The 26,334-nt window shown below is 44.4% G+C and overlaps 2 protein-coding genes across 5 annotated transcripts in view; both read right to left on the reverse strand.

Moving 5' to 3' along the window:
• The window catches only part of LOC114884486 (N-acetyllactosaminide alpha-1,3-galactosyltransferase-like 1), a 32,123-nt gene extending 21,821 nt beyond the window's left edge, over positions 1-10,302 (reverse strand). Inside the window, 1 exon segment of the mRNA XM_029203475.1 lies at positions 10,298-10,302. Within this exon segment, the coding sequence (XP_029059308.1) occupies positions 10,298-10,302 (5 nt within the window).
• A 4,343-nt stretch (positions 10,303-14,645) lies between these two features.
• The window catches only part of LOC114884685 (N-acetyllactosaminide alpha-1,3-galactosyltransferase), a 66,078-nt gene continuing 54,389 nt past the window's right edge, over positions 14,646-26,334 (reverse strand). For all 4 annotated transcript variants that reach the window (XM_029203806.1, XM_029203809.1, XM_029203808.1 and 1 more), the window contains 2 exons: positions 21,600-21,737; positions 14,646-17,283 (listed from right to left, as the gene is read on the reverse strand). In XM_029203806.1, the coding sequence (XP_029059639.1) occupies positions 16,590-17,283; positions 21,600-21,737 (832 nt within the window). In that variant the 3' untranslated portion in view covers positions 14,646-16,589. The remainder of the gene's footprint in view (positions 17,284-21,599; positions 21,738-26,334) is intronic.

Raw genomic sequence — 26,334 nt, forward strand, 5'->3', positions numbered from 1 at the left:
TTAGTAAAACAGACTTCCATTTGAAGCCTAATCTGGCCTCTGCACCCTGACACTGAATTAAATCTCAGAGACAGAGTTTTGGGTGAAGTAGAAAAGAATAGCTTTATTGCTTTGCCAGGCAAAGGGAGCCACAGCAGGCTAATACCCTCAAAACTGTGTGTCCCCACTTGGAGAGAGTAGTGAGGAGTTTTATGGTAATTGTTCAAAGAGGGTGTGATCAGCTCGTGGACATTCTTCTAATTGGTTGGTGGTGAGGTAAGTAGGAGTCAGCAACATCAACTTTCAGGTTCCAACTGGTCTGGGGTCTACGTGCTTGTGGGCAGCATACCATCGTTAACAATTAACTCCTTCCACCTAGTGGGGGTTTCTGTATCTGCAAAACAGCTCAAAGATACTGTGTGTATCCTTTGATGGGGAACCAGGACCTTGCCCAAAGGCTGCAATATTGTTTCTCTTGACTGTGTGTTTCTCCCTTGTCTTGCATCCCCTCCCTTCCCTAATTAACAACTGCTTGAATCTGCCCATTGGAATGAAGCCTATTTCCTGTAATCAAAGAAATGGGGGACACAGAAAGGCTTTTGTGTCCAGGAGCCCCACAGGGCCCTGCTTGGTATCACTTTCATCACTGATGACCTGGCCTCTGCTCCACTGCTAAATGCCCAGCCATCCAACAGCAGAGGCCACCCAGAGTACTTCATATGGCGCCTTTCTTCTGAGGGACCAGCTGGCCACCAGTGGCTTATTGGTTACCTTGGATCTTTTCCATTAGGGAAGGGAAAGAAATTTGTCCTCAAACAAATATATTCTGAATACAGATTGCCTTTCTTCCCCACAGTGCTTCTTTTTTAAAATTTATTTATTTATTTTTGGCTGCCTTGGGTCTTTGTTGTGGTGCACGGGCTTCTCATTGCAGTGGCTTCTCTTGTTGCAGAGCACAGGCTCTAGGCGTGCAGGCTTCAGTAGTTGTGGCTCGTGGGCTCTAGAGCACAGCCTTCAGTAGTTGTGGCGCACGGGCTTCGTTGCTCTGCGACATGTGGGATCTTCCCGGACAAGGGCTCGAACCTGTGTCCCCTGCATTGGCAGGTGGATTCTTAACCACTGCGCCACCAGGGAAATCCTCCCACAGTGCTTTTGTCAGCACCACCACTTGTGGACTAATAGAAAGCTTTATCCATTGCCTCTGATGGGGAGATAGATTTTATTGTCAAGTAAGTGCTACAATAGGCTCATGTCCATGGGGTTCACTGGTTTTACCATGTGACTCATGATCCAGAAGCAGCTAACTTTATGAAATGGCTGGCTGAATACTCAGTTGTAGTATCAGCTGTACCAGCTAATTCCCACATAGCCTTTAGGTCTCATTTAAATATCCCTTCCTAAGGGGAATATTCCCTAATCTGCCAGATGAGCTTAGATTCCCTTCATTAATCGCTAATACTTATTGAATACTTATATTATCAAATTTAATCCACCACTATGAGATAAACTGAGGCACAGAGAGCTTTTATTATCTTGTCCATAGTTGCACAGTAGGTGAAAAGACAAGCAATCATGCTTGAGTCCTTACTCTTCCTCTTTCCTAAATACTCTAATAGCACCCTGGCTAGGACACCCTTAGAGAGCTGATCCTGGGCTGAGTTAACGAGGGGATGAGGCAGCTATGGAGCTGAGTCGTATGTCATGAGACTGTCTTTGTGCCTGTGTACACAGATGGGAGTAACTGCTATGGCAGAGTGTGGCTGAGACATGACATTCTACCAGCCACCAGCTTCCACTGATAGCGATGCCTTGGATGATGAGTATTACTATGCTAGGGCTATAGAATCCTGATGCTAAGGAGAGCTAACATTAATAATAGACAGAATGATTGTTAGGTTGTATTGCATTAAATACATTTTGGCAGAAAACATTTTAATCCATTCTTTCTATCAGTGTCTGCTGTAGCAGACTTTCCTTGAATGTTCCCACCTTTGCCTAGGATTTTCCTGCTTTTTTCAGGTGGTTGAAAGTTCCAGTGCCCTGCTAGCCATGGCTGTATATAGGGGAAACATACTCTGCCTGGTACATGAAAACCTTCTTTATTACTTTCATGCAGAGCACCGCTCACCCAAGTATGGAGTCTTGGTCTTAGTGGGGGTGTTAAAAATCATGGAACCCTCAGAGAGACAAGTCCCTGGACACAACGAGCAACAGAAAGGAAAGTTGCTTTCACTTCACTATGTTTGTTCCCATGACTGTAGGGAGAAGTTGAGGAACATCTTATGATACTGAATCTTGGACAATCTTTGGGGAATTTCCTCTCTGCACACATTCTGATGGCATGATTTTGTAGGTGGTATGTGGTTAATACCTGAGAGTCTGTTAGCCAACACTGGGCTCCTGCATGTTTTCCCAGAGCTTTAAAGCTTGGGTCCTTTAAAGGACCCAAGGTTCCTGGAGGCACGGTTCTGGCTTCTGTAACACATTTCCTCTATCCAGGTCTCATTCCTCTAATCAGAGGTGGCGCTCTGCCAGTCTGCTCTTTCTTTGACTCCTAGTACTCTGACCTTAAACAAATATCTCCAATGCCTATTTGTACAATTGCTTTGGTTTATCCTGTCCATCGGAACCAAGGACTTGCATGTAGTCCATTGCCCTCCAATTGATTTCATCTTCAAAAAAGAGGTCATAGCATATCTGTAGATAAAGACTTACCAGCACTGATATATCCTTTGTAGTTTCTTTGTGCTTAGGATAAATGAAAAGCATTGTATTAATTTTAAAATAATGGGCTTCCACATTTAAGATGACTAGAGTTATACCCCTATAAATCCATTAATTTTATTACCTAATTTTACTACTTAATATTACCAAATATTTAATGAACATATAATGTTATGCATGGAATATTTGTGTCCCTCTCAAATTTATATGTTGAAGTTCCAACCCCCAGTGTGATGGTATTAGGAGGTGGGGCCTTTGGGAGGTGAGTAGGTCATGAGGATGGAGCCCTCGTGAATGGGATTGGTGCCGTTAGGAAAGAGATCCCATGACAGAGATTCTTCTGCCATGGAAGGACACATTGAAAAGATGGCTGTGTATGAACTAGAAAGTAGGTCCTCAGCATACACCAAATCTGCTGGTGCCTTGATCTTGGACTTCCCAACCTCCAGAACTGTGAGAAATTTCTGTTGTTCATAAGCCAACCAGTCTATGGTATTTTGTTATAGCACCTTGAATAGACTAAGACATACACTATGTGCCAAATACATTGCTGGTTATAGAGATACAGTAATAAACATGATAAAAATCACTGTAGTTATGACCTCATATGCTATATCTGAAAAAATAAAGTAATTATTTGAGATACAAATGACAGAGAAACTTAATAACATTTAAACAACAAAGTTTGTGGGAACTCCCTGGTGGTCCAGTGGTTAAGACTCAGCACTTTCACTGCAGAGGGCCTGGGTTCAATCCCTGGTAGGGGAACTAAGATCCTGCAAGCTGCATGGAGAGGCCAAAAAATCCAACCAACCAACAAAAAAAACCCCAGTGAAATTTGCTAATTGCCAATGAAGACTTTCTTCTTGCTCAAATATGTGGAGGGCAAATACCACACTTAGTGTCTGAAGTCAACAATATTAGGGACATTTCTTTTTTAAAAAAATGCCACCTATTTAAAAACGGCAGTTTCTCTATAACATGTACTAACATTACCCTGCCATAATTACATGGTAACTGTCTTGATGGCTTAACATTGCTTCTTCTCACACACATGGGCCTATAAAATTTACATTTAGCTCTGATTACATTAGAAACAAAGAACTTTTATGCCAAGGCTATGTTTATGCTGATATACTTGGATATTATTTGGATATAATTGGGTATATTAGGATCAATATATTTAGATGCTGATCCATTCAGGGGGAAAACCTATCACCTTTCTGACATGCCAGATCCTTACCAACACCAGAATAAAATATCATTAATTTTTTAAAGTTATCTGAAATGATACGCTCTATGCAAGGCCCACAGAAACAATAAGATTAATAACAATTGAATTATTTTCCTTTGGTATCTCATTCTTTCCTGGAACGATTAAAAAAACGGATAAAACTAGATTAAATAAAGCACAATGTACACAGAGTATGCTGTGTTGAATCCTACCTCTCCATGACTTAAACTAGATGAGGTAATAGATATTGGCTGGGATGTAAGGCACCTCTGCTCCTTGGATATCTGTCTGTACGAAAAGAGAGTTAAGTCAGTAGAGACACTGTTTATTTGAGCTAGCTGCCCAAAGACTTAGGACATTAGCTGGCATAAGCTGACCTGATACAAGAGCTCTTACAACCTTTATTTGTCTTTTTCTAAAGCACAAAGGGCTTTTCCTACAGAAAAGAAAAGTATAAATGCCACTTCCAAGCCACCCTAGCTCACAGGGTGGGTGTCAGAGAAAGAGATCATTATGAAAATACTTACTTGGACTCTAAAGAGTTGTATGGTTATGAAGGAAGTTATTATTTTTAATTAAACAGTATTATGAAGATCATTCTAAGAAAGGTGATAGGACTGCTAACAGCATAAAATATGTGCCCCTTCTCAAAAGTATTTGAATACAAAATTGATTCAGACCACTGACTGGAGGCTAAACTATAATTTTTAGATTATTTGTACATTGGCCTTGGAATTTGAGCCATCAAGTTTACAGAACTCCTTTGTGATACGTAATCTATGGAATATGAAATTCTCTGTGTGCAGAAAGGAATTAGATATGGCTTGATGGTTGAACTTAAGGACAAACTCTTACCTTTCGTTTTACAAAGATCACATAGTAATTTTATACAGCTTCTTCTTGGAGATTTAACATTTATGGTATAATGGGTTGGGAATTCATGTAGAGAATCCTAAGAGGGTAGACGGTTTTCAAGCAGGACATTTTGAGACCTTTGAAAAATCGTGAATCAGATAACCTAGTATTTGTTCGGTACGCGGGCCTCTCACCGCTGTGGCCTCTCCCGTTGCGGAGCACAGGCTCCGGATGCGCAGGCTCAGCGGCCATGGCTCACGGGCCCAGCCGCTCCACGGCATGTGGGATCTTCCCGGACTGGGGCACGAACCCGTGTCCCCTGTATCGGCAGGTGGACTCTCAACCACTGCGCCACCAGGGAAGCCCCAGATTCTCTTTTGATGATGAAAAAATTAGACACTTGTAGCCTTAACAATTCATATGCCAGTAGCTTCTCTTTGTCATTACCAGGGGACTAGATTTTGTCCAATTAGAAAAAAAAAAATAGGATAACTTAAGTTTCTTTCTTTCCTTGGGGATTTTTTAAAGCTTCATAATACATTTTTAACTGAAGTATAATTTACATAAAGTAAAACACATGTAATTTAAGTGTACAGTTCATTGGATTTGTAACAAATGTACATGTGTATGTAAAAACCACTTTACGGTATCAACATCTCCATGATCCCAGTAACTTTTCTTGTGCCCCTTGGAGTCACTACCTTCCCTTACCCAGGAAACCAGTTTTCTGATTTCTATTACCATAGCTGAGTTAGTCCTGCTGTAAAACTTCATATAGATAGAATTGTACTGATGCACTCTTTGCATTTGGCTTTTTTCACTCCAAAGTTTTGCAGCTCACCCATGTTGTTGTGTGTATTTCACACCATACAAAAACTTAATTCAAAATGAATTACAGATCTAAGCATAAAAGCTAAAGCCACAAGCTTTTAGAGAAAAACATAGGAGAATATCTTTGTAACTTGGGGATAGATAAATGTCTCTTAGGTGACAGAAAACAACAGCTGAAGAAATGGTAAACTACATCAAAATTAGAAAAACTTCGGCTCTTCAAAAGACACCATTCAGAAAAAGAATAAGGAAGCCATTACTATTCACCAATGGTTTATAGTTACCTGAAATAATATATACCATACATGATCAACATAGGAAATAAAATCCATATCAATGTTGGAAATTTTCTATTGATTTCCATTCTTCCTAGAAGAAAAAAAGAAGGTGGTGAAGGAGGATAATTAAATTAGTGCAGAATTAGAATCTATTTTGGGTCACAGCTGAGTAGATTATACCAGACTAATACTCCCATAGATAATAGTCATAAGCTCTGGATGAAATTTAAAGAAAAAGTTAAATAAAATTATCTGAAGGCAAAGGAGAGGGACAAAAACAGACCAATCCTTGAAAGGAGGGAAGGTATTGGGTAAAATTCACATTTATACAGCTTTTCATTTGAGGTTATCTCTCAATTCACACAGAGCTAGGTGGCTAGAACTCACATAGAAAGACTTGAGGAGTCAGAGGGTAGAGTTGTTAGATGTAAAGGAGGCTGAAAAGTAATAGAGAAGTCCCAGAAAGAGGGATACACAAAATGGGGTATCCCAAAGTCGGCATAGAGACTCTGACCAAGGGACTTCCCTGGTGGCACAGTGGTTAAGAATCCACCTGCCAATGCAGGGCACACGGGTTTGATCCCTGGTCTGGGAAGATCCCACGTGCTGCAGAGCAACTAAGCCCGTGTGCCACAACTACTGAGACCACGCATCACAACTACTGAAGCCTGCGTGCTCTAGGGCCCGCGTGCCGCAACTACTGAGCCCGCGTGCTGAAACTACTGAAGCCTGCACGCCTAGACCCCACGCTCCACAACAAGAGAAGCCACTGCAATGAGAAGCCCGTGCACCGCAACGAAGAGTAGCCCCCACTTGCCACAACTAGAAAAAGCCCATGTGCAGCAACAAAGACCCAATACAGCCAAAAAAAAAAAAAAAAACTTCTGACCAAAACCTTGGATGACAACTTAACTGTCCATGCATAGGAAAGATTTCAGTTTCCCCAGGAAATACCAACATCCAAGAGGCTATAAAAATTAGTTATTTCAGTTGATGTTCCCTGCAGGAGAAAAAGGGTTTGGAATTTGGGTCCAGACCAGTTAACTAACTGTTCAAACAAAAACCAGCACTCTACGGAGGAAAATAACAGAATCCAGAGTCTCTACAACATGTCATCCATAATGTCAGACATATATTGTTAAAAGGTTATTAGACATGCAGAGAAACAGGAATATGTGACACATAGTGATGAGAAATGGACCCTGGTATAACTCAGATGTTGGTTATGGGAAACAAGGACTTTAAAACAGCTATTATGAAAATGTTTGAGAATTTAATGGACAACTTGGTCAAAATGAATGAACAGATAAGGATCAGCAAATAAATGGAAGCAATTAAAAATGGCATACTAAAAAAAAAATGGCATACTAGAACTTTAAATACTATATTTGAAATGAAAATATTAGTGGGTAGGCTTACAAACAGATTGAATACTATAGAAGGAAAGGTCAGTGAAATGAAAGCTAGATCAATGTTAATCATCCATTGTGAAAAAGAGTGGAAATTAAAATCTATTTACGTTTAAACTGTATTCAGAATCCACCTTTACCACCCACATATGGAAGTTTTCACACTCTCTCACTGTGAGAATCTTGCCAAGTTGGGTGCCTTCTGGAGGAGGGAAAAAGAGGGGGAGAACCAGGGGATGCAATGCCCTTCAGTTGGACAAATAAGGTGGTGAGGCATGAACAGGCATAATAATATAAAGAAAACTATTTTAAAGCCCATCTCCTTTCAGGAAGTGTTTGAGACAGCTTACAATTAAGGTGTGGTTGCAATAAACAGGGAAACAATACAAGCAGAAAAAGCAAAAAGGAACAGAGAGAGAAACGTCTATTTAGTCACTCAGGTAGGTATTTTCACATGACTTTGTTCATCCCAGCCACTCCATGAGAATAAAGGTTTTACCTTTATTTTCATTTACATTTAAAATAAAGTACTGATAGGGAGGGACTTACTTGTCATTTTACTATTTGCTTTCTTTATGCCTTATAGCTTTTTTTGTCCCTTATTTCCTGCATTACTGTCATCTTTTGTGTTTAGTTGATTTTTCAGTAGTGAAATATTAGAAATTCTTTCTCATTTCCTTTTGTATGCATTCTACAGCTATTTTCTTTGTGGTTATCATGGGGATTGCATTTAACATTCTGAAGTTATAACACTCAAATTAGAAGTTATACCAGCTTAACTTCAATAACACACCAAAACTCTGTTCCTTTACAGCTCTGTCCCCATCCCTTGTGGTTGTTGATGTCATGAGATTACATCTTTGTACATTGTGTGCCCCAAAACATAAACTAATAATTCTTTTAAATGTATTATTAGTCTCTTAAATTATGTAGAAAACAAAATTTGGAATTACAAACCAAAGTTATAATAATACTACCTTTTAGACCAGTAACTTAAAAAAATATGTATTTGTCTCTTTAATAATGTAGCAAAAAAAAGTGAAGTTACAGTTGTTACAATACTAGCTTCTATAATTGCCCATATATTTACTTTCACTGAGATCTTTATTTCTCCATATGGATTTGCGTAACTGGCTAATGTCCTTTCATTTCACCCTGCAAGACTCCCTTCTGGCTTCCAAAGTTCCCAATGAGAAATCTGCCAACAATCTTATTGAGGCTCTGTCATATGTGACAAGTCATTTCTCTCTTGCTTCTTTCAAGATTTTCCCTTTGTCCTTATCTTTGTCTTCCAAAAGTTTGATTATAATGTGTCTCAGTGTGGGTCTCTTTGAGTTCCTCTTACTTGGAGTTTATTGAGCTTCTTGGGTGTTTACAGCCATGGTTTTCATCAAACTTGGGAAGTTTTCAGGTGTTATTTCTTCAAATACTTTCTCTCTCCTCTCCTTCTGGGGCTCCTCCAAAGGAGGTCACTTACTAATTTTCCCATTATATGTGTTGTTTTTGAATGTCCTAGTCTTTAATATCTGGTCCCAAAGAGGGAAAAAGAAAAATGAAGGGAGAGGTAGTGGGTGTTGACCCTTTAAATCCCCTGGAAGTTACTTCAGCCGGAGGGGGAGGGGCTTGCAACAATGGGAGGAGTTGCAACAACAATGAATGCCTGTCTCTTTGTCTCCGCCTCTGTGATCAGAAGCATCAATCAGCAACCAGAGCACAGATACCCAATATTTGGAGGACAGGGTCTTTTTGCCCACCCTGGCTTCCACAAGCTGTGGGTAAGTCACTGCAGGAACACATGCACGGCTGTCTGCCAAATGGCTGGAAGATGGGGATGGGTGGCTGCTACTGTGCTAAGAGCTGAAATTGACCGCAATTAACCTTAATTTACCATTCAAGTCTTCCTCTGGAAGTTGCAAGCCTTCAGTAGACTCCAGAGTTCCAAAATAGTTACATCAGACAATTCTGCCAATCTAGGTGGAGAGACAGCTTCCTGGTGCTTTCTACTCCACCATATTACCAGAATCCTCTTCACCTGGGAAACCCTTAAAAGTCCCAATGCCCACGCATACCAACTGAGTCAGAATTTCTGGGGTTGGAACTAGGCATCAATATTAGCTCTCCAGGTAATTCCAGAATGCAGCCAAGTTTGAGAACCAGAATGCAGCTTTATGTCTCCTATTACTAAAGGGACACATAACTCTTATGTGATACTTTGGATTTTGGAGGCAGTGTCCCCACACATAAGGGTATCCAGCTACCTCCCACTTGTCTGATAAGTGTAAAAGCAGTGAGCTTCCAGTAGGATCTTGGACAAGAGAAAGCTCTCCAACTGGTCCATGTTGCAGACAAGTTACCCTGCCACTGGACTCTTGTAACCAATCATATCTTACATAGCTAAAAGGGTCTGAAGTAGACTGGGGTGATGGATGAAGACTGTTGCTAGCCTTGATAGAAAACTTAACAGCAGAGGTCAACTGAATTCCAGAGTAAGGAAATGCCCCTTGAGCAGGTAACCATCATTCCCTCCTTCTATTTTTCATTTTTTTCCCCTCCTTTTAAGTAGGAGTTACTGTAACTTTCTCCCCTCTTCCTTCCTTGTCTCTCACTATTGACTCTTGTGTATTTGGGTGTGAGCTAAATTTACCATTTATTTCACAGATTGCAGAATAGTCAGATGGGCTTTCTAAGGAACCAAAGGATAAATAGTTATTACCTGGAGATAGTAGGCTCTGAGAAGCTTAGCCCTCTGACATTTGCTGTGGATTCTGTGGCCTGCTATTAGGAGAGGGGTCTGTGCTAGAGTTGTGCATAACGTTTTTGAATCATGGTAGCAGGGAATATTTTAGATATGTGGAAAGAAGTGATTGACAGGCAGACAGCTATAAGTGAATGTGGTAGACACTTTTAGAGGCATCTACTGAGCTCACAACAGTATATCCTTCTCTGAGAGCCTCCCCAGAGTGTAACCTACCCTCCAGTAAACCTACCCCATGTCGCAACTGCTGGGAGCATGAGTGGATGCTGTGCCACATGGGTTTTCTTTTCCAGGAATTTAGAGTTTTGAAGGAAGAAATCTTGAGTCTGGAGATAGTTGGAGCTTGGTCATATTTGAAGACCTTTAGGGGAAGTTTACAATTTTCAACTGTTGAAGCCCTTGTACTTCCCTGGCTCTTGCTTATGGCCTGGTTGTAGTGATGTGCTAGTAAATTTTTACACAATCACCTCCTTAGAAAGATGCAAAGGGAAGGGAAGGGAAGGGGATGGAACCCTGATTTCTAGTGTTTGCTGATTCCCATGGTGCAAACATTCCCACCATGGCCGATATCAAGCTACCACAGTGAAGTCACTGGACAGGGTTGGGAAGTGTTGCGCACAACACGTTCTCACAAGCAGGTATGAACCAGCTTCAGTATACCACTGTCTGGTTGCCAGCTCTCCCTTGTATTTAGTAGAACTCTCCAGTAGCCTCACACTAACCTCCCTTTTGGGTTTATACAGATCAAGGGGAATATCTGTTCTTTGCAACCAAAGTATCTTTAACTAAAACACCTAGCTAGCATAACCACCTTTTATTCTGAACACAGTCAACTTACTAAAAGTGTGTTCTAACTTTGGCTGATTTTTAAGTATTTATAGCTATATTCATTTATATGCAAAACTCGTATCTATTTCTACAAATGTGCAGTCCTCGCCAGGCCCGGAAAAGACTATTTTTAACCCTATTTGATGTTTTCATCCTGAGCAGTTGCTTAGGGTAAGTGTTGTCTTGGGAAATTCCTGCCCTCTGGTGTCCAGTGTGGGGAACTACTTTTGTCTGAGCTGTGAAATGTTACAGGGGGACTAAGACTAGGTGAGTTCGAAGCTTTCGGCACCCCATTAGGGACTATTCCCTGGGTATAGACAGGTGGGTATTATGCAGATTGGCTCCCCACGTTTCTTTCTTCATAAAGTTAAAGGGAACTTTACAGCAGGTTTCTCAAGCTCATCACGATTGACATTTTTTTTTTTTTGCGGTACGCGGGCCTCTCACTGTTGTGGCCTCTCCCATTGCGGAGCACAGGCTCCGGACGCGCAGGCTCAGCGGCCATGGCTCACGGGCCCAGCCGCTCCGCGGCGTGTGGGATCTTCCCGGACCGGGGCACGAACCCGCGTCCCCTGCATCGGCAGGCGGACTCTCAACCACTGCGCCACCAGGGAAGCCCACGATTGACATTTTGAGCCAGATGATTCTTTGGTGTGGGGCCTGCCCTGTGCATTGTAGGATGTTTAGCAGCATCCCCGGCCTCTGCCCACTAGATTTGCATAGCAACCGCCCCCCCCCCCCGCCAAGTTGTGACAACCAACAATATCTTGAGAGATTGCCAAATGTCCCTGGGGTCGGTGCAGGGGTGGGGCGTGGGCGCGCAGCAGTGGCGGTGGTTGTACAAAATCATCCTGGTTGAGAACGACGGCTCTACTCTGATGGAGTAAGCTCGTCCCGTGCATCACCGACCTTAAGCAGCACTGAGCTCAGTAGGTTAGGGTACCCGGTTAGAGCCTGAAGCTCAGACCTCGACTCGAGTTCCCATAGTGATAGAAAAGCATCTGCTTTGTAGTAGGACACAGAGTCCACAGTCAAAAAACAATTTTTTTAAATTAAATAAAGCACTTCTTATGAGGCATGACGGGAGTGGATGTAACGATTCATTTGTTAAGCAGCACCTCTGAGAGAGGTGATGTAATGGGTGCTGGAGCTGATGCAAAGGCAGACTATGGTCCTGCCTTTAAGGAACTCACAGTTCTAGAAGGGTTCAATGGGGATACTTGCAGTTGTAAGAGAAACCCCGATTCCAAGTGACTTAATAATGGGACCTCATTGGCTCACACATTCGAAAAGTCCACAGGCAATTCAGGCTTTAGGTAAGGCTGGAGCCCGTGGCTCAGGGCTGTCATCAAGGACTGTGGTTCCTTCGGTGTCCCTGCTCCTCCTGTCCTATTGTCAATTTCATCCTAAGGCTGACCTCCCTTGTGATCCCCAGAAGTGTTAGTGGCGTCTAATGTTACATGTGTCTGTATTTCCAGTAAAAGACCTGAGATTCAATTTGATTGCATTAGTTTAGATCAGCTGCCCACCCCTGAATCAGTCATTGCCACCAGGGGGAGGGAAAGTGTTGATTGGCTTAGTCTGGGTCACTTGGTCCAACTATGGCACTAGTTTCCATAGAAATCACATAGACTCCATAGAGGAGACCAGGCTTTGCTGGGGAGGGAGAAAGAGAGCCACAGATGCTGGGTGAATGTGCAGCCCTCAACCAGCCAAAGCCCTCTCAAGCTCTTTGCTGCTTTTCACACAGGCTCTGCTATGAGATTTCACCCAGTCCCAAGGCCTTGGCACCATTTGGATGGGTCTCCGTGAAAGTCTCATCACAGTCCTCTGTGCTGTGTGTCTGCTGCACCTCCCTCCGAAGCCTCACTCCATCTCCACTCTTCACAGTGATACCCTTCTCTTCTCGCAAAGCTCAATTCAGAGGCAGCCCCTCTGAGGCTATTTCCACCTCCCAGACATCCTTTCCTCCTCTGTACCCCCTTGGCCCTTGAACTTTCCTGGGCCTCGTATTGCTCAGGTTCCATTTGACTTTCTCCAGCGTGGCTCCAGCATGAGTTTAGACCTACCTTCTGCCTCTGAAGAGTCTGGGTCTACTAAGTTCTCTCTCTTTAATTCCTAAGACAAGGATTGAGAGCTTTTGGTGGTGATTCCCTGCTGTCCACAGATTTCAAAAACAGGATGGTTAAAGTGTGTGTGTGTGTGTGTGTGTGTGTGTGTGTGTGTGTGTGTGTGTATGCACATACGTGAGAGACAGTAAGGGAAGCAGACTGGAGCTGTGGGAAGAGCAAAGGATTTGGAGTCGGACAGTCCTGGGTTTGAATCCTAACTCTGCACCCTTATAGACCTGAGGCTTTGACCAATGGATCCCCACTTAACCCAGCTTTCTCACCTTAAAAGAAGTATGCATTGTGTTGTACATTCATGCTTTCTATATTTCACACTTGTGAGTATGCTACCATGCCTGTGTTATTCATTTACATAAGGTACATTTAATAAACAGTGATTTAATAAATTCTTATAACTGTAAGTAGTGCCATAGCTATCAGTAAATCACATAGTGACTTTGGCTGAGAGAAAGAAAATGAGTCATTACAAGAAGGACAAGAGAAGTCAGGCCCTTCTAGCCTTACAGAAACTTCTCCCCCTCCAGCTGCATGGAACCCCCAGAGTGGAAGGAGGAGGCATGGCTGTCCCTTCCACCCACCCCCTCACCCAGCTTTGCCCTCTGAGGCACTTCCTTGGTATAACAGCTTATGAGTGACCACTGGGCTTATAGCGGCCCTGCAGGCACAACATAAAGTTGAGAATGACCGCAGTCTTTTATTTATTTTTACATGATCCATTTTAACTAATTTAATGCACTTGGGGCAGGTTTTGTGCAGAAAAAGTGGGAAGTGGTATGGGCCTAGGAGCATACCTAGCTTTTAAAATATCACTTCTTATGGCAAAAATTCCCCTTTATCAGATTCTTCTATAAAGCAGCATTTTCCTTGATAGGAAACATGGCCCTCCATATGCATGGTGTCAACACATTTATCCTCATCAGCTTCTCTGGTGTGAGCTTCAGCTCAGTTGCTTCCCAGCTGGGTGGCTTAACCTTTCTGAACCTCACTTTGCTCATCTACAAAATGGGAATAATTCTCTACTATGAGGGAATCATGTCCCGTTGCATATCCCATGCACCACACTACATCAGGCTGCTCCACTTCAATTTTTGTATTTATTATAAATACACCCACCCAGTCTTGCTGGAAATTCAGCAAGTCTCTCCCAGGACTCCCTTGGCCAGATATATTCCCCAGAGGTCAGGACTAGTAACCACCAGATATGGTTATGGCATTGTTTTCTCCCTCTGCCCTTGTGCCCCGCCCAGACCTTCAGGGGCAAGCCTTATTCTACTGCCACTTAATTACTTCAGCGTATCACTTTGGGAAGCTCTTTATAAGCATTCATTGTTACAAAAGTGAGCGAATCTCAACCATGTTCTTTCTATCTTTGTAACAGTGGACAAATTCTTAGAAGGACACAAGGACTATTTGGAATCTAAGTATTTAAAATTCTGCAATTGACAATTCTGAACATCTTTGGGAGAAAATGCACACTCCATGACTGGACCAGAATATACTGAGAAAATAATTTATTCAATTGTAAATCAGGAATTTTATTTATTTTTTTAATACTGAACTATCAATAACATCTTGAGTTTGTCCATTTGGAATTTAAGTGAATGATAAAAAAATCAAGATTCCTTCAAAAGGAAACATCAGTCCTTTAATCTGAGGATAGGTCATTGCTTTGGGACTTAAACCATGAACTCTCCCTACTCCAGAATGGACCCCAGAAAACTTGAGTTATAGAGAAGCAAGAGTCCTAACTGACCTGCAATCTCCTTTTACAAGGGCACTTCTTCAGGATTTTTGTTGGTCTTGTTTTGTTCTGCTGGGTTGTGAAAATTCTTGGCAAGAATTGAAGACTAGGAGGCACAGTGAAACAGTAGCGAAAATGGAGGTTTGATTTTATCAAAGAAGCCCATGGTGCTGAACATCAGGCCAGTGCAATGGCTCTTCAAGTAAATTGCTTGAAAATGGAAACCAGTGAGCTAAACTGGAACACAAGCAAAATATAAACGTGCCTGCATATGTAAATGTTGCCTCCTAACTTCCTTTACGTTGAACTGCTTAACTTTAAATAATATGTAAGATTTCATAGCTTCTCTTTTTTTTTTTTTTTTTTTTTGTGGTATGCGGGCCTCTCCCGTTGCGGAGCACAGGCTCCGGACGCGCAGGCCCAGCGGCCATGGCTCACGGGCCCAGCCGCTCCGCAGCATGTGGGATCTTCCCGGACCGGGGCACGAAGCCGTGTCCCCTGCATCGGCAGGCGGACTCTCAACCACTGCGCCACCAGGGAAGCCCATAGCTTCTCTTAGAGAAAGGAACTGAAGGCTAAGCTGTTCAGTCACGAAGACTGGGTCTCCCATTGCCATGCCCTCTACTTTTGATATAAAATCAATGAACTGTTTTATTATACACATCTGATTGTTACACTTCAGTAGTGCAGATGGGGCAGGGGAAAACAAGAGGTTCCTTGATGTCAGCCCTCCAAGTTGGGGCATGACGGGCTGAGGGTTAGAACAGGTGGTGGCAGGATCTGCTGATGACTGACTGTCCTGAAACGAAGCCCAGGTCTGGGAAACGTAACCCCTTGCAAGCCTCTTCAATCCCCTGCAGGTCTTTGTCTACTCTGACACCACCCGCTTCCTCTGGCCAAGGATTTGAAGACTCAAGTTCCAGAGCACGGTGGACCGAATATGACTTGGCCAAAACAAGAAGCATCTTCTAAGACAACACTTCTCTTGGTGTCTTAAGGGTTGAGGAGCCTGGAGACCACCCACATTGCCTCCCATTCAGTGCCGGCATCCATGCTGCTGTATTTACGTGCCAACCCCATGCCCTGTTCCCCTCAGAGGTGGCACTGCCCCCACAGTGATCAGCCCCGTCTCTCTACTCTCTGTTATTTCATGGCAAACTTACTTTGAGGCTTGTTTTCATTTCATGCTGAGCACCCACTGGCTCATCAGATGCCCTGTGACTCCCAACATTCGTCACTATGATATCCACTGGGAGTCTTGACCAGTCTTTGCACGGAAGCCAAACAACGTCCTGATAAGAAAAGGACGTGGACTACAAATGGCCTGAAGTACTCTGCTGTTGAAACCACTTGAGGGTTGCCAAGGTTAACTGTGTCCTACTAAGAGTTCTCCTGTTTGCAAAACAACTCTGCTAGCAGAGACAGGAAGACACTGAAATCAAGAGGACAACGGCTCACAATTGTATCTTGTTGCCAAACATTTCCCTATGCATACTTTTCTCTGGTAGGTCAACTGACGCATGTAGAGTGTTTCTGGCTTTTTCTTTGCCCATGACAATTTTCTTTTTCTTTTTTTTTGTTTAGCTGATAGTGTATCCCCCCCCAACCCAGAAAAGATAAGAAATCACTAGGAGTTTACATCTGATTACCATAGGTTCATTCTCCCATATTACAAGGCTTGAAGTTGCAAGGAGGAGTAATATGTACTTGCTGTGTTGGTGTTTTGTTAGTATTTTTTTTTAAGTTAAAATTAAGTGTTACTTTTCCGAAGAAGTAGCCAGAATAATACTCTCTCAAATTCAGAAACCTACCGGCACAATTTAAAGTCAGACGTTATTTCTAACCAAATTATATTCTTTTGTCTGCCAAGATATCTTGACAAGCTTAATATCTGAAGGCAGGCCTATATGATAATCCCAGCAGTATTCTGGGGATAAGATTTTAGTGGGTTTGTTGAGAAGGAAATACTTGTTTAGATGGCTTTCATCATGCCACTCGGCTTCTATGTCATTTTTCTTGTCCTGGAGGATTCCCCTGAAGCACTCCTCGGTGATGTTTAGGACCTGAATGGGTGTTCCCCCAAAAATGGCCGCATGGTAATAAAAATCCCCCTGGCCAAACGGAATGTATGCTGCGGACTCTTTCCGCCTCTCGTAGGTGAACTCGTCAGGATCTGCCTTGTACCACCAGGCCTGCAGCTGAGCCACCGACTGGCCCAGGGTCTCCAGCCCAAAGGTGTCTTGGAAGACCTGGTCCACGTCCATGCAGAAGAGGAAGTCGACCTCATGCTGGATGTGGGCCACAATGTGCTCCCCGATGGTCTTCATGCGCATCATGCTGATGTCCTGCCACCTCTTCTCAGGCCTGATCTCAAACACTTTGAAGGAACGCAGAGGACCCAGCTCTATCAAAGGCATCCTGGAGACATCATCCACCATGATGTAAAATATGACTCTGTGGCCAACCATGAAGTACTTATTAGCAGATGTTAAGAACTCCTCCAAGTAATGCTCAATGTATCTGAAACAAAGAAGAATGGGATAAATGTAACCTCTAGGATTTCTGCAGGAGGCGACATGCTATTCTCATCATCTTGTCTGTATTTTGCAGTTTACGAAAGGAATTATTTTTTCCCCCATCCCAGACAAGTGCTTTCACACAGAGGGACGTTCCTGGCCACTCTCCACCATTCAGTCACTCATTCGGGGAGGTGGAGTGACTTACCTGACTGATGCTTCTAGAAGGGTGACTGGGCATGCCCAGCCCCGCCCCCTCCTCTCTCACTCTTGGAAGCCGGCCAGGTGGAAAGAACATGTGTTCTCAACTGCTCTGGGCCTTGTACTGGTAGCTTAGTGGTACAGGCCCTGCTCCCACAGCCAGAGGCTTGCAGTTTCTTGTGCTGTAGGTGCCTGGATGCCCAAGTCTTTCTAATTCTGTGGTTCAACATTAGGAGGCCCAGGGCCTTCAGATATAAGCCACATTCTCCAGTATCAGCTTTAACTGTAATGAAGGTGATATTCACTACCACCTGCCTTACTTAGCTCCTTGTCTTACTTATCAGTTGATTCAGACTTTGGGCAGGCAGAGGGGGTACTAGTTCTTTTTTGTTCCTGCTTTATTGAGATATAATTGACATATATCATTGTGTAAGTTTAACGTGTGCCAAGTGTTGATTTGGTGCACATATATTACAAAATGATTACCACTGTAGCATTAGTTAACACCTTCATCACATCACATAATTATCATTTCTTTTTTGTGGCAAGAAGATTTGAGATTTATTCTCTGAACAGTTTTCAAGTCTGTAATACAACATTATTAACGATAATCACCATGCTGTATGTTAGATCCCCAGAACTTATTCATCTGATAACTGCAGGTATGTACCCTTCAATCAACATCAGGGGGCACTAGTTCTCAGGCCTCCCTTGAAAACCCCAACCTATACTCCAATGTTGCTATTGCCCTACCAGATGCAAGGGTGACGTGACCCTTGGGTCATTTGGGGATGCATTAAGTCTAACCATCGCCACTCTCTTATCCTTCTCTGGGACCCAGAGAATGGGCTATGGGACATGGATATCCTTCCATATTACACATTCGCCCTGTGAATTTCCCTCTGGTCACCCCAAACACCAGTCCATTAACCAGATACTGCCATTATAAGACCCATCCCAATCCCAGAGCAAACAAGCTCTGATTTAACGTTATTTTAACTATCTCATTTCCTTTTTTAAAAATAGATTTTATTTTTTAGAGCATGTTTAGGCTCACAGCAAAATTGAGCTGAAATTGCAGAGGGCTCCCATGTGCCCCCCCGCTCCCCTGTCCCTCCCACAGCTTCCCCAGTATCAACGTCCAGCACCAGGGTGGCACATGCATTGCAGTCGATGAACCCACCTTGACACATCGTTATCAGGCTAAGTCCACAGTTTACATTCTATGGGTTTGGACAAATATATAACGACAGGTATCTTTCATTATGTATGGTATTATACAGAGTATTTTCACTGCCCTAAAAATTCTGTGTTATGCCTATTCAACCATTTCCCTACTCCAACCCCCGGTAACTACTGATCTTTTTACTTTCTCCATAGTTTTGCCTTTTCCAGAATGTCATATAGTTGAAATTGTACAGTATGTAGTCTTTTCAGATTGGTTTCTTTTACTTAGTAATGTGCATTTAAGGTTCCTCCATGTCTTCTCAAGCCTTGATAGTTTTTTTTTTGCACTGATAATATTCCACCATCTGGATGTGCCACAGTTTATTGATCCATTCACCTACTAAAGGACATCTTAGTTACGTCCAAGTTTTGGCAATTATGAATAAAGCTGCTATAAACATCTGTATGCAAGTTTCTGTGTGGACATAAAGTTTCAACTTTTTTGGGTAAACGCCAAGGAGTGCAGTTGCTGGACCGGATGATAAAAGCATGTTCAGTTTTGTGAGAATCTGGCAAACCGTCTTCCAAAGCGGCTGCACCATTTTGCATCCCACCAGCAGCGAGTGAGAGTACCTCCCGCTCCACATTTTCGCCAGCAGTTGGTGTTGTCAGTGGTTTGGATTTGGGTCATTCTAATAGATGTGCAGTGGTATTTTAGCTATTTACTTATTCATTCAGAAAACATCATGTTTGGGACTTCCCTGGTGGTGCAGTGGTTGAGAATCCGCCTGCCAATGCAGGAGACACAGGTTTGATCCCTGGTCTGGGAAGATCCCACATGCCGTGGGGCAACTAAGCCCGTGCGCCACAACTACTGAGCCTGCGCGCCACAACTACTGAAGCCCGTGCGCCTAGAGCCCGTGCTCCGCAACGAGAAGCCACCGCAATGAGAAGCCTGCGCACAACAAAGAGTAGCCCCCGCTCGCCACAACTAGAGGAAGGCCTCACGCAGCACCGAAGACCCAGCGCAGCCAAAAATAAAATTAAATAAATTAATGAAAACAAAACAAAACAGAACATCATGTTCGTGTCTTCTGTAAGCCAAGCTACACGCTATCTTGTGAAGCCATGGGGATGACAGAAAAGGGGAAGAAAGAGTAGTTGATTGGTTTAACACAACTCATGCCACCCCCAGACTCATGCTCAGTGAAGGTGGAATAAGTGTAATTTGCTGATCACACTAACAGCCAATTATGGTGTTTTGTGAGTAATAATAAGTGGCACTTCTTTTTGCTTTTTGGTTGCTGCTTGGATTCCCTTTCGTTACTACAAAAACAAACTGTGTTTTTAATATTGGTCTCTGGAAACCCCAGCGTTGACAGTATTGATTCTTTAAATGGAGAGAATATATCGGAGCAATATTAAGAGGGACTTCAACATGGCTCTGGGGCTGGTGGCCAGGAAATTCTTCCATACTCTGGAACTTTAAGAACAATCTATTGCACCCTGAAGGCTGGGAGATAATCCCAGGGGAAGGGAGGGGGCCTTTGTGAGGTTTAACATTGTTTAGAGATTAAAGCACTGCCGTTGGCTCTGTGCATTGTTATTTGAAAACAAACCAAACATCATACCTCCTAAAAGTCCAAATCCACTCTTGGGAGGATTTATTGCTGCTGAGTACAAACAGTCCTCTCATGCCCCCGAGCGGAGAGCACATGGATTTCACCAGGATATGTGATTTACAGTTTAGTTCTGAGAAGCTGCAAGGAGATGGCAGAAACCATTGTGGAGCCGCTGGCAACGTTCTGTTCTTTTTGGAAACATCAGGATTAAATCAGTCAGCAGTGTGGCTGGCTTGTCCCCTCTCGTACCAAAGGATAAGGTGAGCTGAGCATCTGCTCCCGACTCATAACAGTACAGATTCTCCTAGTAAAAATGTCAAAACTCCAGTCACCCTTCTCAATTAGAGATGCCGCCTAGGCCCCTGGGATCAGCACATTTAGTGACATTAGGACTTGATCAGTACGGTGATGGCAATGGCTTCTAGGCTCTGGGTCAGAGGTCTCGGGAGAACGCTCAGCTCTTCACTCAGGTCATCCTGGGCCTTCACCCCTCTTTGTACAGGCGAGAGGTCAATTTTCCATGTGGCTTTTGGAAAAGGTACAGATGGGAAGGCCCATGGCGGGGCGGCGGGGGCGGGGAGGAGGGAGGAGGCTAATAGGAAAAGTGAACTTTTAATTTTGTTTTGGAAAAAAAAAATCTTCAGTATAACCCAAAAGAACAAAATGGGTTATATTGTATTTTAAACTAAGATTACAGCTACTACTTTTAAGTAAGAATGATTGCAGTTTGGGGAGCAATGTTCTAAACAAGGAAATGGAAGCTGAAACAGGAACCTATCCAACCTCTGGCAGAGGAAGTTCTGACCAGCCAAATCTCCTGGGGCCAAAGCCTCCAGGATGAATGGGGCAGGAAGCAGCCCAGGAACCCATGGAGGAGTGGTCAGCCATGCTGATGTGGAAAACCACCGCACTTAGGTCACTTCTCTCCCTGGTCCTTGTTCCGGGGTCTTGAGAGCGTAGGAGAAACAATGACGCCCATTCGGGCTGTCTAACAGCTGGCATTTTTGGAATTTCCAGAGAGCTGTGGAGGTCAGGGCAGAGGCGGCTGTGGGCGTGCTGTAGACTCCGGGCTCAGTGGGTGCAGCAGACATTCTTACCTGCAACCGAGGCCCTCAATGAGGTGGGAAGTTGTCGACTCCCCGATCACTGTCTTGTTCTCAGCCTTTTGGGGCCTCAGCAGAAATGAGCCTGAAATGGTCCTATTACTCCATTCTCCTGTCTAACAATTCATACACGTCACGAACAGCCTCCATACGCCCAGGGGACCCCTCACCAACCTTCTGACAGTGGAACAAAAAAAAGTAAAGTCAGTTTAATTGGCAACACCTACCTTCCGACAGCAAAAACCGTCAAGCCCACGGTAATTTTCTGTTTGGCATAATAATTTTCTAGGATAGCTCTGCTGTAGGTGCCTTCCCACACCACTGGCGCCTTCCATCCGGTCATGGTCACAACCTCTGGGCGTTTACTGGTGACAAAACAGAGTCCATGAATCAGGATGGCTTTTAAGGTAGGGCAGAGACGGTCTGAGGGAAAACGGGTCAGCCACGGCTTATGGTGACTGTCCTTGAATCCCGACTATAGTTTAACCTCAAACAGTCGGCTGGTGGTATGACATTTGCATCATCTTCTGGGTGAGGGACAGGAGACCCTGGCCCAGGTGTCTCTGAGGGCTGTGTTGGGGGAGCCTGTGGGGATCTTACCTGTACAACTCAAACCCTCTGTCCCCCCGCCTTCCTGCTTTCCTTGTCCTCGTCTTCCTTCTAAATCTCTCCTGCGGTCTCCCCAGCCCCTTCCTAAGCTTCCAGGGGCATCTCTGGGTGTTCTTCATCCCTGTGGGTGCCATCTGACCCTGAGAAAGCCCTAGTGCTTGATGCAGGGGGACCAGAGAGTGCCACGAGAGCTGAAAGAGGAAGAAGCCGCTGTTTCAATTTGCATTTTGCTAGAAGGGGATCCCTGGGTTGGAACCTGGTTATAGGGCAAAAAGGGCCCCAGACTAAGGGGGTTCTGGTGTTTATCGTTCATTTGACAAACAAGGAGACAGTCACCCAGGAAAGAAGGGACCCTGCAGGCTGGGGTTCTTGCTCCGACCTCTCTCAGACCACGTGGCCTCTCTACTAAAGGCACAGAGCTGGGGGAGGTGGCAGGGGAGGATGTGCTCTGCACTCAGAACACTTGAAAGGGACTTGGCAAAGCCAACACAAACACAGGAAACAACGCAAGAGCAGCGGCAAAACACCAAGCTGTGAAGAGTAAACGCAGAAAGGCTGAGTAGCAGCTGGGGCCCAGTCTGAGGCGGGGTGGGGGATGGGAGTGGGATGGCGGAGACTCAGCTCTGACCCCCATTTGCTCTGGAAGTGACTGCACTTGCCTGTTGGGAAGTAGACAGTCATTTAGACTCAACCCCCGTGGACGAAGCTGAGTTTTTCCAGTGAGGCTGGGCAAGGCTGGGTCACGCCCTGCTAACCCCAGCCCCCAGTAGAGTCTCACTCATGCCTCCTGTCCCTCTGTCCCCAAGCTCTGCACTCCTATTCTGGAGCTGACTCAGCCCTCCCACCCCTGCCCTGTGCCCTGCTTCAGGGCTGCTTCCTTCTTCCCCACACAGTGAATCTCCTCCAGAGACGGGGAGGGACACTGCCAGGCTGCTCTCGCAGCCGCCCCCATCTTGCCTGGGGTCTCAAACCCCACCCCAGCCCTGCCCTCCCACCCCGGGTAAGACAGCTGCATGGCTGCATGGCTGCACAGGGAGAGCTGCTCTTGGTTTCCTTCCATCACGAAAGAAGCTATTTTGGACTCTGCACCAACCCGTGAGATACTTTCACATACACTTTCTCATGTAGTCCCTGCAAAAGCCCTGCCGTGTATTATGTTCATTGTACAGATAAGAAAACCAAGGCTCAGAAAGGCTTGTTAACATGTCCAAGGCCAAACAGCTAATGATGTAACTAACACACACTGGACACTTCCTATGGAACCAGGCACAGCACCAAGGGCTTCACCCTTCAGAGGTAGGTGCTATGTTGAGTCCCATTTTATCAATGAGGAAACTGCAGCACGGAGCAGTCAAATAACTTGTCTGAGGTCACACAGCTAGTAAGAAGCCAAGCTGGGATTTGAACCCAGATAACCTGACTCTGTAGTGTGTGCTCTGAACCACTATTTCTGTTGCTTCTTATATTGCATATTTATTTGCTAGGCTGATGAAATGGGGTTAAAACACAGGTTTGTCAGTCATTTCCACTCAACGTACTACTTCAGCATTTTTTATCAGTGCAGAATGAGAAATGATGAGGTTTTTTTGTTTTGTTTTTAGAAGCTTATGTGATGCTTTTAGTCACATAAAACTCCCAGCTTTGTTGAATGACTGGATTTCAAACCAACACACACACACACACACACACACGGCTTATCATTCTATAACCAATGTTTCTGAACATAAACCCTCCCATGCATTGTCACCTCATCCATTGCCTGTCAAGGATCTCTTAGCAGTTCTGTCCCAGCCCATCAGCTAAGCCATGCAGCCACGCGTGAGCTGAACATTTGGCAAGCCGGTAATATTATTTTTAAGAAAAGGAAGAGAAAAAGGAGGAAAGGACGGTATTCTTATTTAATACTTCTGGGTACAGGGGCTGTCCTTGACTTTCATTCTCTCATTGAATCCTCACAACTACCTTCTAGGGCGGGTGCTGTCCTCACCCGTTTCACAAATAAAGAAAGCAGGGGTAGGCGAGAAGGAGAAGGGAACTACATCTTTCGCCATTTAATCAACAGGAGGGGCCAGACCAGGGCCCTCAGCCCCACCACGCACATCTGCTAAGTCTCTGCTCTGTGCCAGGCCCAGAGCTGAGCATGGAGATCAGAGGAATGAGACCTGTCCTACCCCTTGAGAGTCTCACAGTCCTGACAGGTGGTCTACCACGTGCTCCTCCACTGCACGACCACTCAGTCTACACCTTCTAGAAAGACTGAGTCAGGACACCAGTGTCCAGTTTGTTTACTTGGCTGGGAAGAGTCCTTTGAGAAGGGAAAAAAAAAAAAAAAAAGCAGTAATATTAAAATTAACGTTTCATTAAAAATTAAAATGTTCTATTTCCCAGCTGTTAATTATTAAATTCCACTGGCAATTCCAACGTGTCAGCGACCCTGACTAGGAAGCCAGATGACAGGCTGAAAACGCAGGCCGTGGGGAGGAAGATGGGGTGGGAAGATGATCGAGATCAGCTTCCTGGATGAACCTCTGCTCAGACCCCACCCCACCCTGAAAAAAAAAAAAAAGACAAGTGACAGCAGGCAAACCACACGTGTAAGAGCAAAAGATGTCCAAGGTTACCAAGATGGGGCTCTAAAAGGAGGAAAAAGTATCAGGAAAGATGGGAAACTGCCCAAATGCCTTCTTTCCAAGCAGGGCACCCACTGTGTTACTTCAGCTTGTGGGGTTCCACCAGTACAGGCTAAAGGTTTCCCTCAAGATAAAAGGGCCTCCATAACCCAAACACACACCTAGCTAGGTAATTGGTAGCTTTTACATTCTGTGTACTTATTTATGGGTACATTGTGGTCCCCAAGGATGGAGAAGAGGAAGTGTTAAAGTTCTATGAATCACGCAGCAGTTCAAAACAGGTGTGGAATGCATACAACGTGTTATTTACTGGACTCCTTCCAGGCAGCAGCACGTAGACAAGAGCTGATGGTGACATGAACAAGGGTGGTGGCTGTGGGAGGGCGAGAAGGAGATGATGTGGGAAAAATTTGGGGAGAAGAGTTAACAGAACATGTAAATGAATTAGACTGTGGGATGGATGAAGGAAAGGCTGAAGGAGGAATCAGAGAGGTCTCCTGGACTCTGGCTTGAGATGGGGAATGAGAAGAATGAGGGTGGGGTAGAATCAAGAACTCCATCTGGGTCACGTGAGACACACAGAGGTGTCAGGCAGGCAGTCAGACACAAGCAGGGGATCAGGGAAAACCTCTGGACTAAAGATATAAATGTGGGTGTCATTCTCCCATGGATGGTGTCTAATGCCATGGAAATGGGTGAGAGCACATTGGAAGATGGTATAAAGAAAAGAGATAAGGATACTGGACTCAACCTCCAGAAACTAATATTTAATGGCTGGGAAGAGGGAGAGGCCCCAATTAAGGAGACTGAGAAGGGAGATGGGAGAAGCAGGAGGAAAATTAAGAGGATGTGATGATACAGAGAGTAAGTGATATTGATGTAAAAATGCATACACAATATACTTAAGATGTTTCAGACATCTTAAGTTTACAGAAAAGGATACATTTCTATAAATATATTTGTTAATTCAATTGTTCATCTTTCATTCAGTTATGCAAGAAACATACTTTAGTTCCTGAGAAGGCTTAGATTTGGTGTCACCGCCGGTTGTTTGAGGAGAAACTGAGCCGTGCGTGGGGGAGAGTGGAGAGAGTGACCGCTGGTGGCTGTGAGCTGTTCCTCTTCTCTGACCCCAGTAATTCAGCCCCGGCCCCGCCTTCCAAGTCTCACTCCGCAAAGCACAAATACCACAGTAAAAGTGTGCCGCCCTCCTTTGAAGGTAGCTTGGCGACCATCTCTAGCTCATCTAGCTGGCCCTTGGCGTGGGGCACGGGGGCGGGGGTGTCTCACCACCCCCCCACACACACATCTAAGGAGCTTGTCAAAGCTACAGTGCCACCATATTCTTACATTTCCAGGAATGGTTTAGCATCTCATAGATGGCTACCCTATGTCATTGTCTAGCTCTTCAAATGACACATGGGAGGCCAAAATTCCCCATCTTTTCACACTGACATGGTTCCCTTATCCCAAAACAGTAAGACAACTTGCCAGAACATGTTCAGTCTTTCCAGAGCCCAAGCCCCCTCATGCTGGAATAGATACTACTCTCCCCTGATCCTCCTACCTCTACAGCCATTCCTGCTCCTTTTCAGACTTTTCTTCCTCCACTGGCCCTGTAAAGGCTGAAGTCAGACATCCACCTGGCCTGTAGATCCCATTGCCACCTGTACTCTGATGGCTCCTCTTCCTACATCTCTACTACGTATCTTCTGCCACACTT

The sequence above is a fragment of the Monodon monoceros genome, unplaced genomic scaffold (assembly GCF_005190385.1).
Source record: "Monodon monoceros isolate NGI ecotype Baffin Bay Population unplaced genomic scaffold, NGI_Narwhal_1 Super_Scaffold_5, whole genome shotgun sequence".
NCBI lineage: Eukaryota > Metazoa > Chordata > Mammalia > Artiodactyla > Monodontidae > Monodon > Monodon monoceros.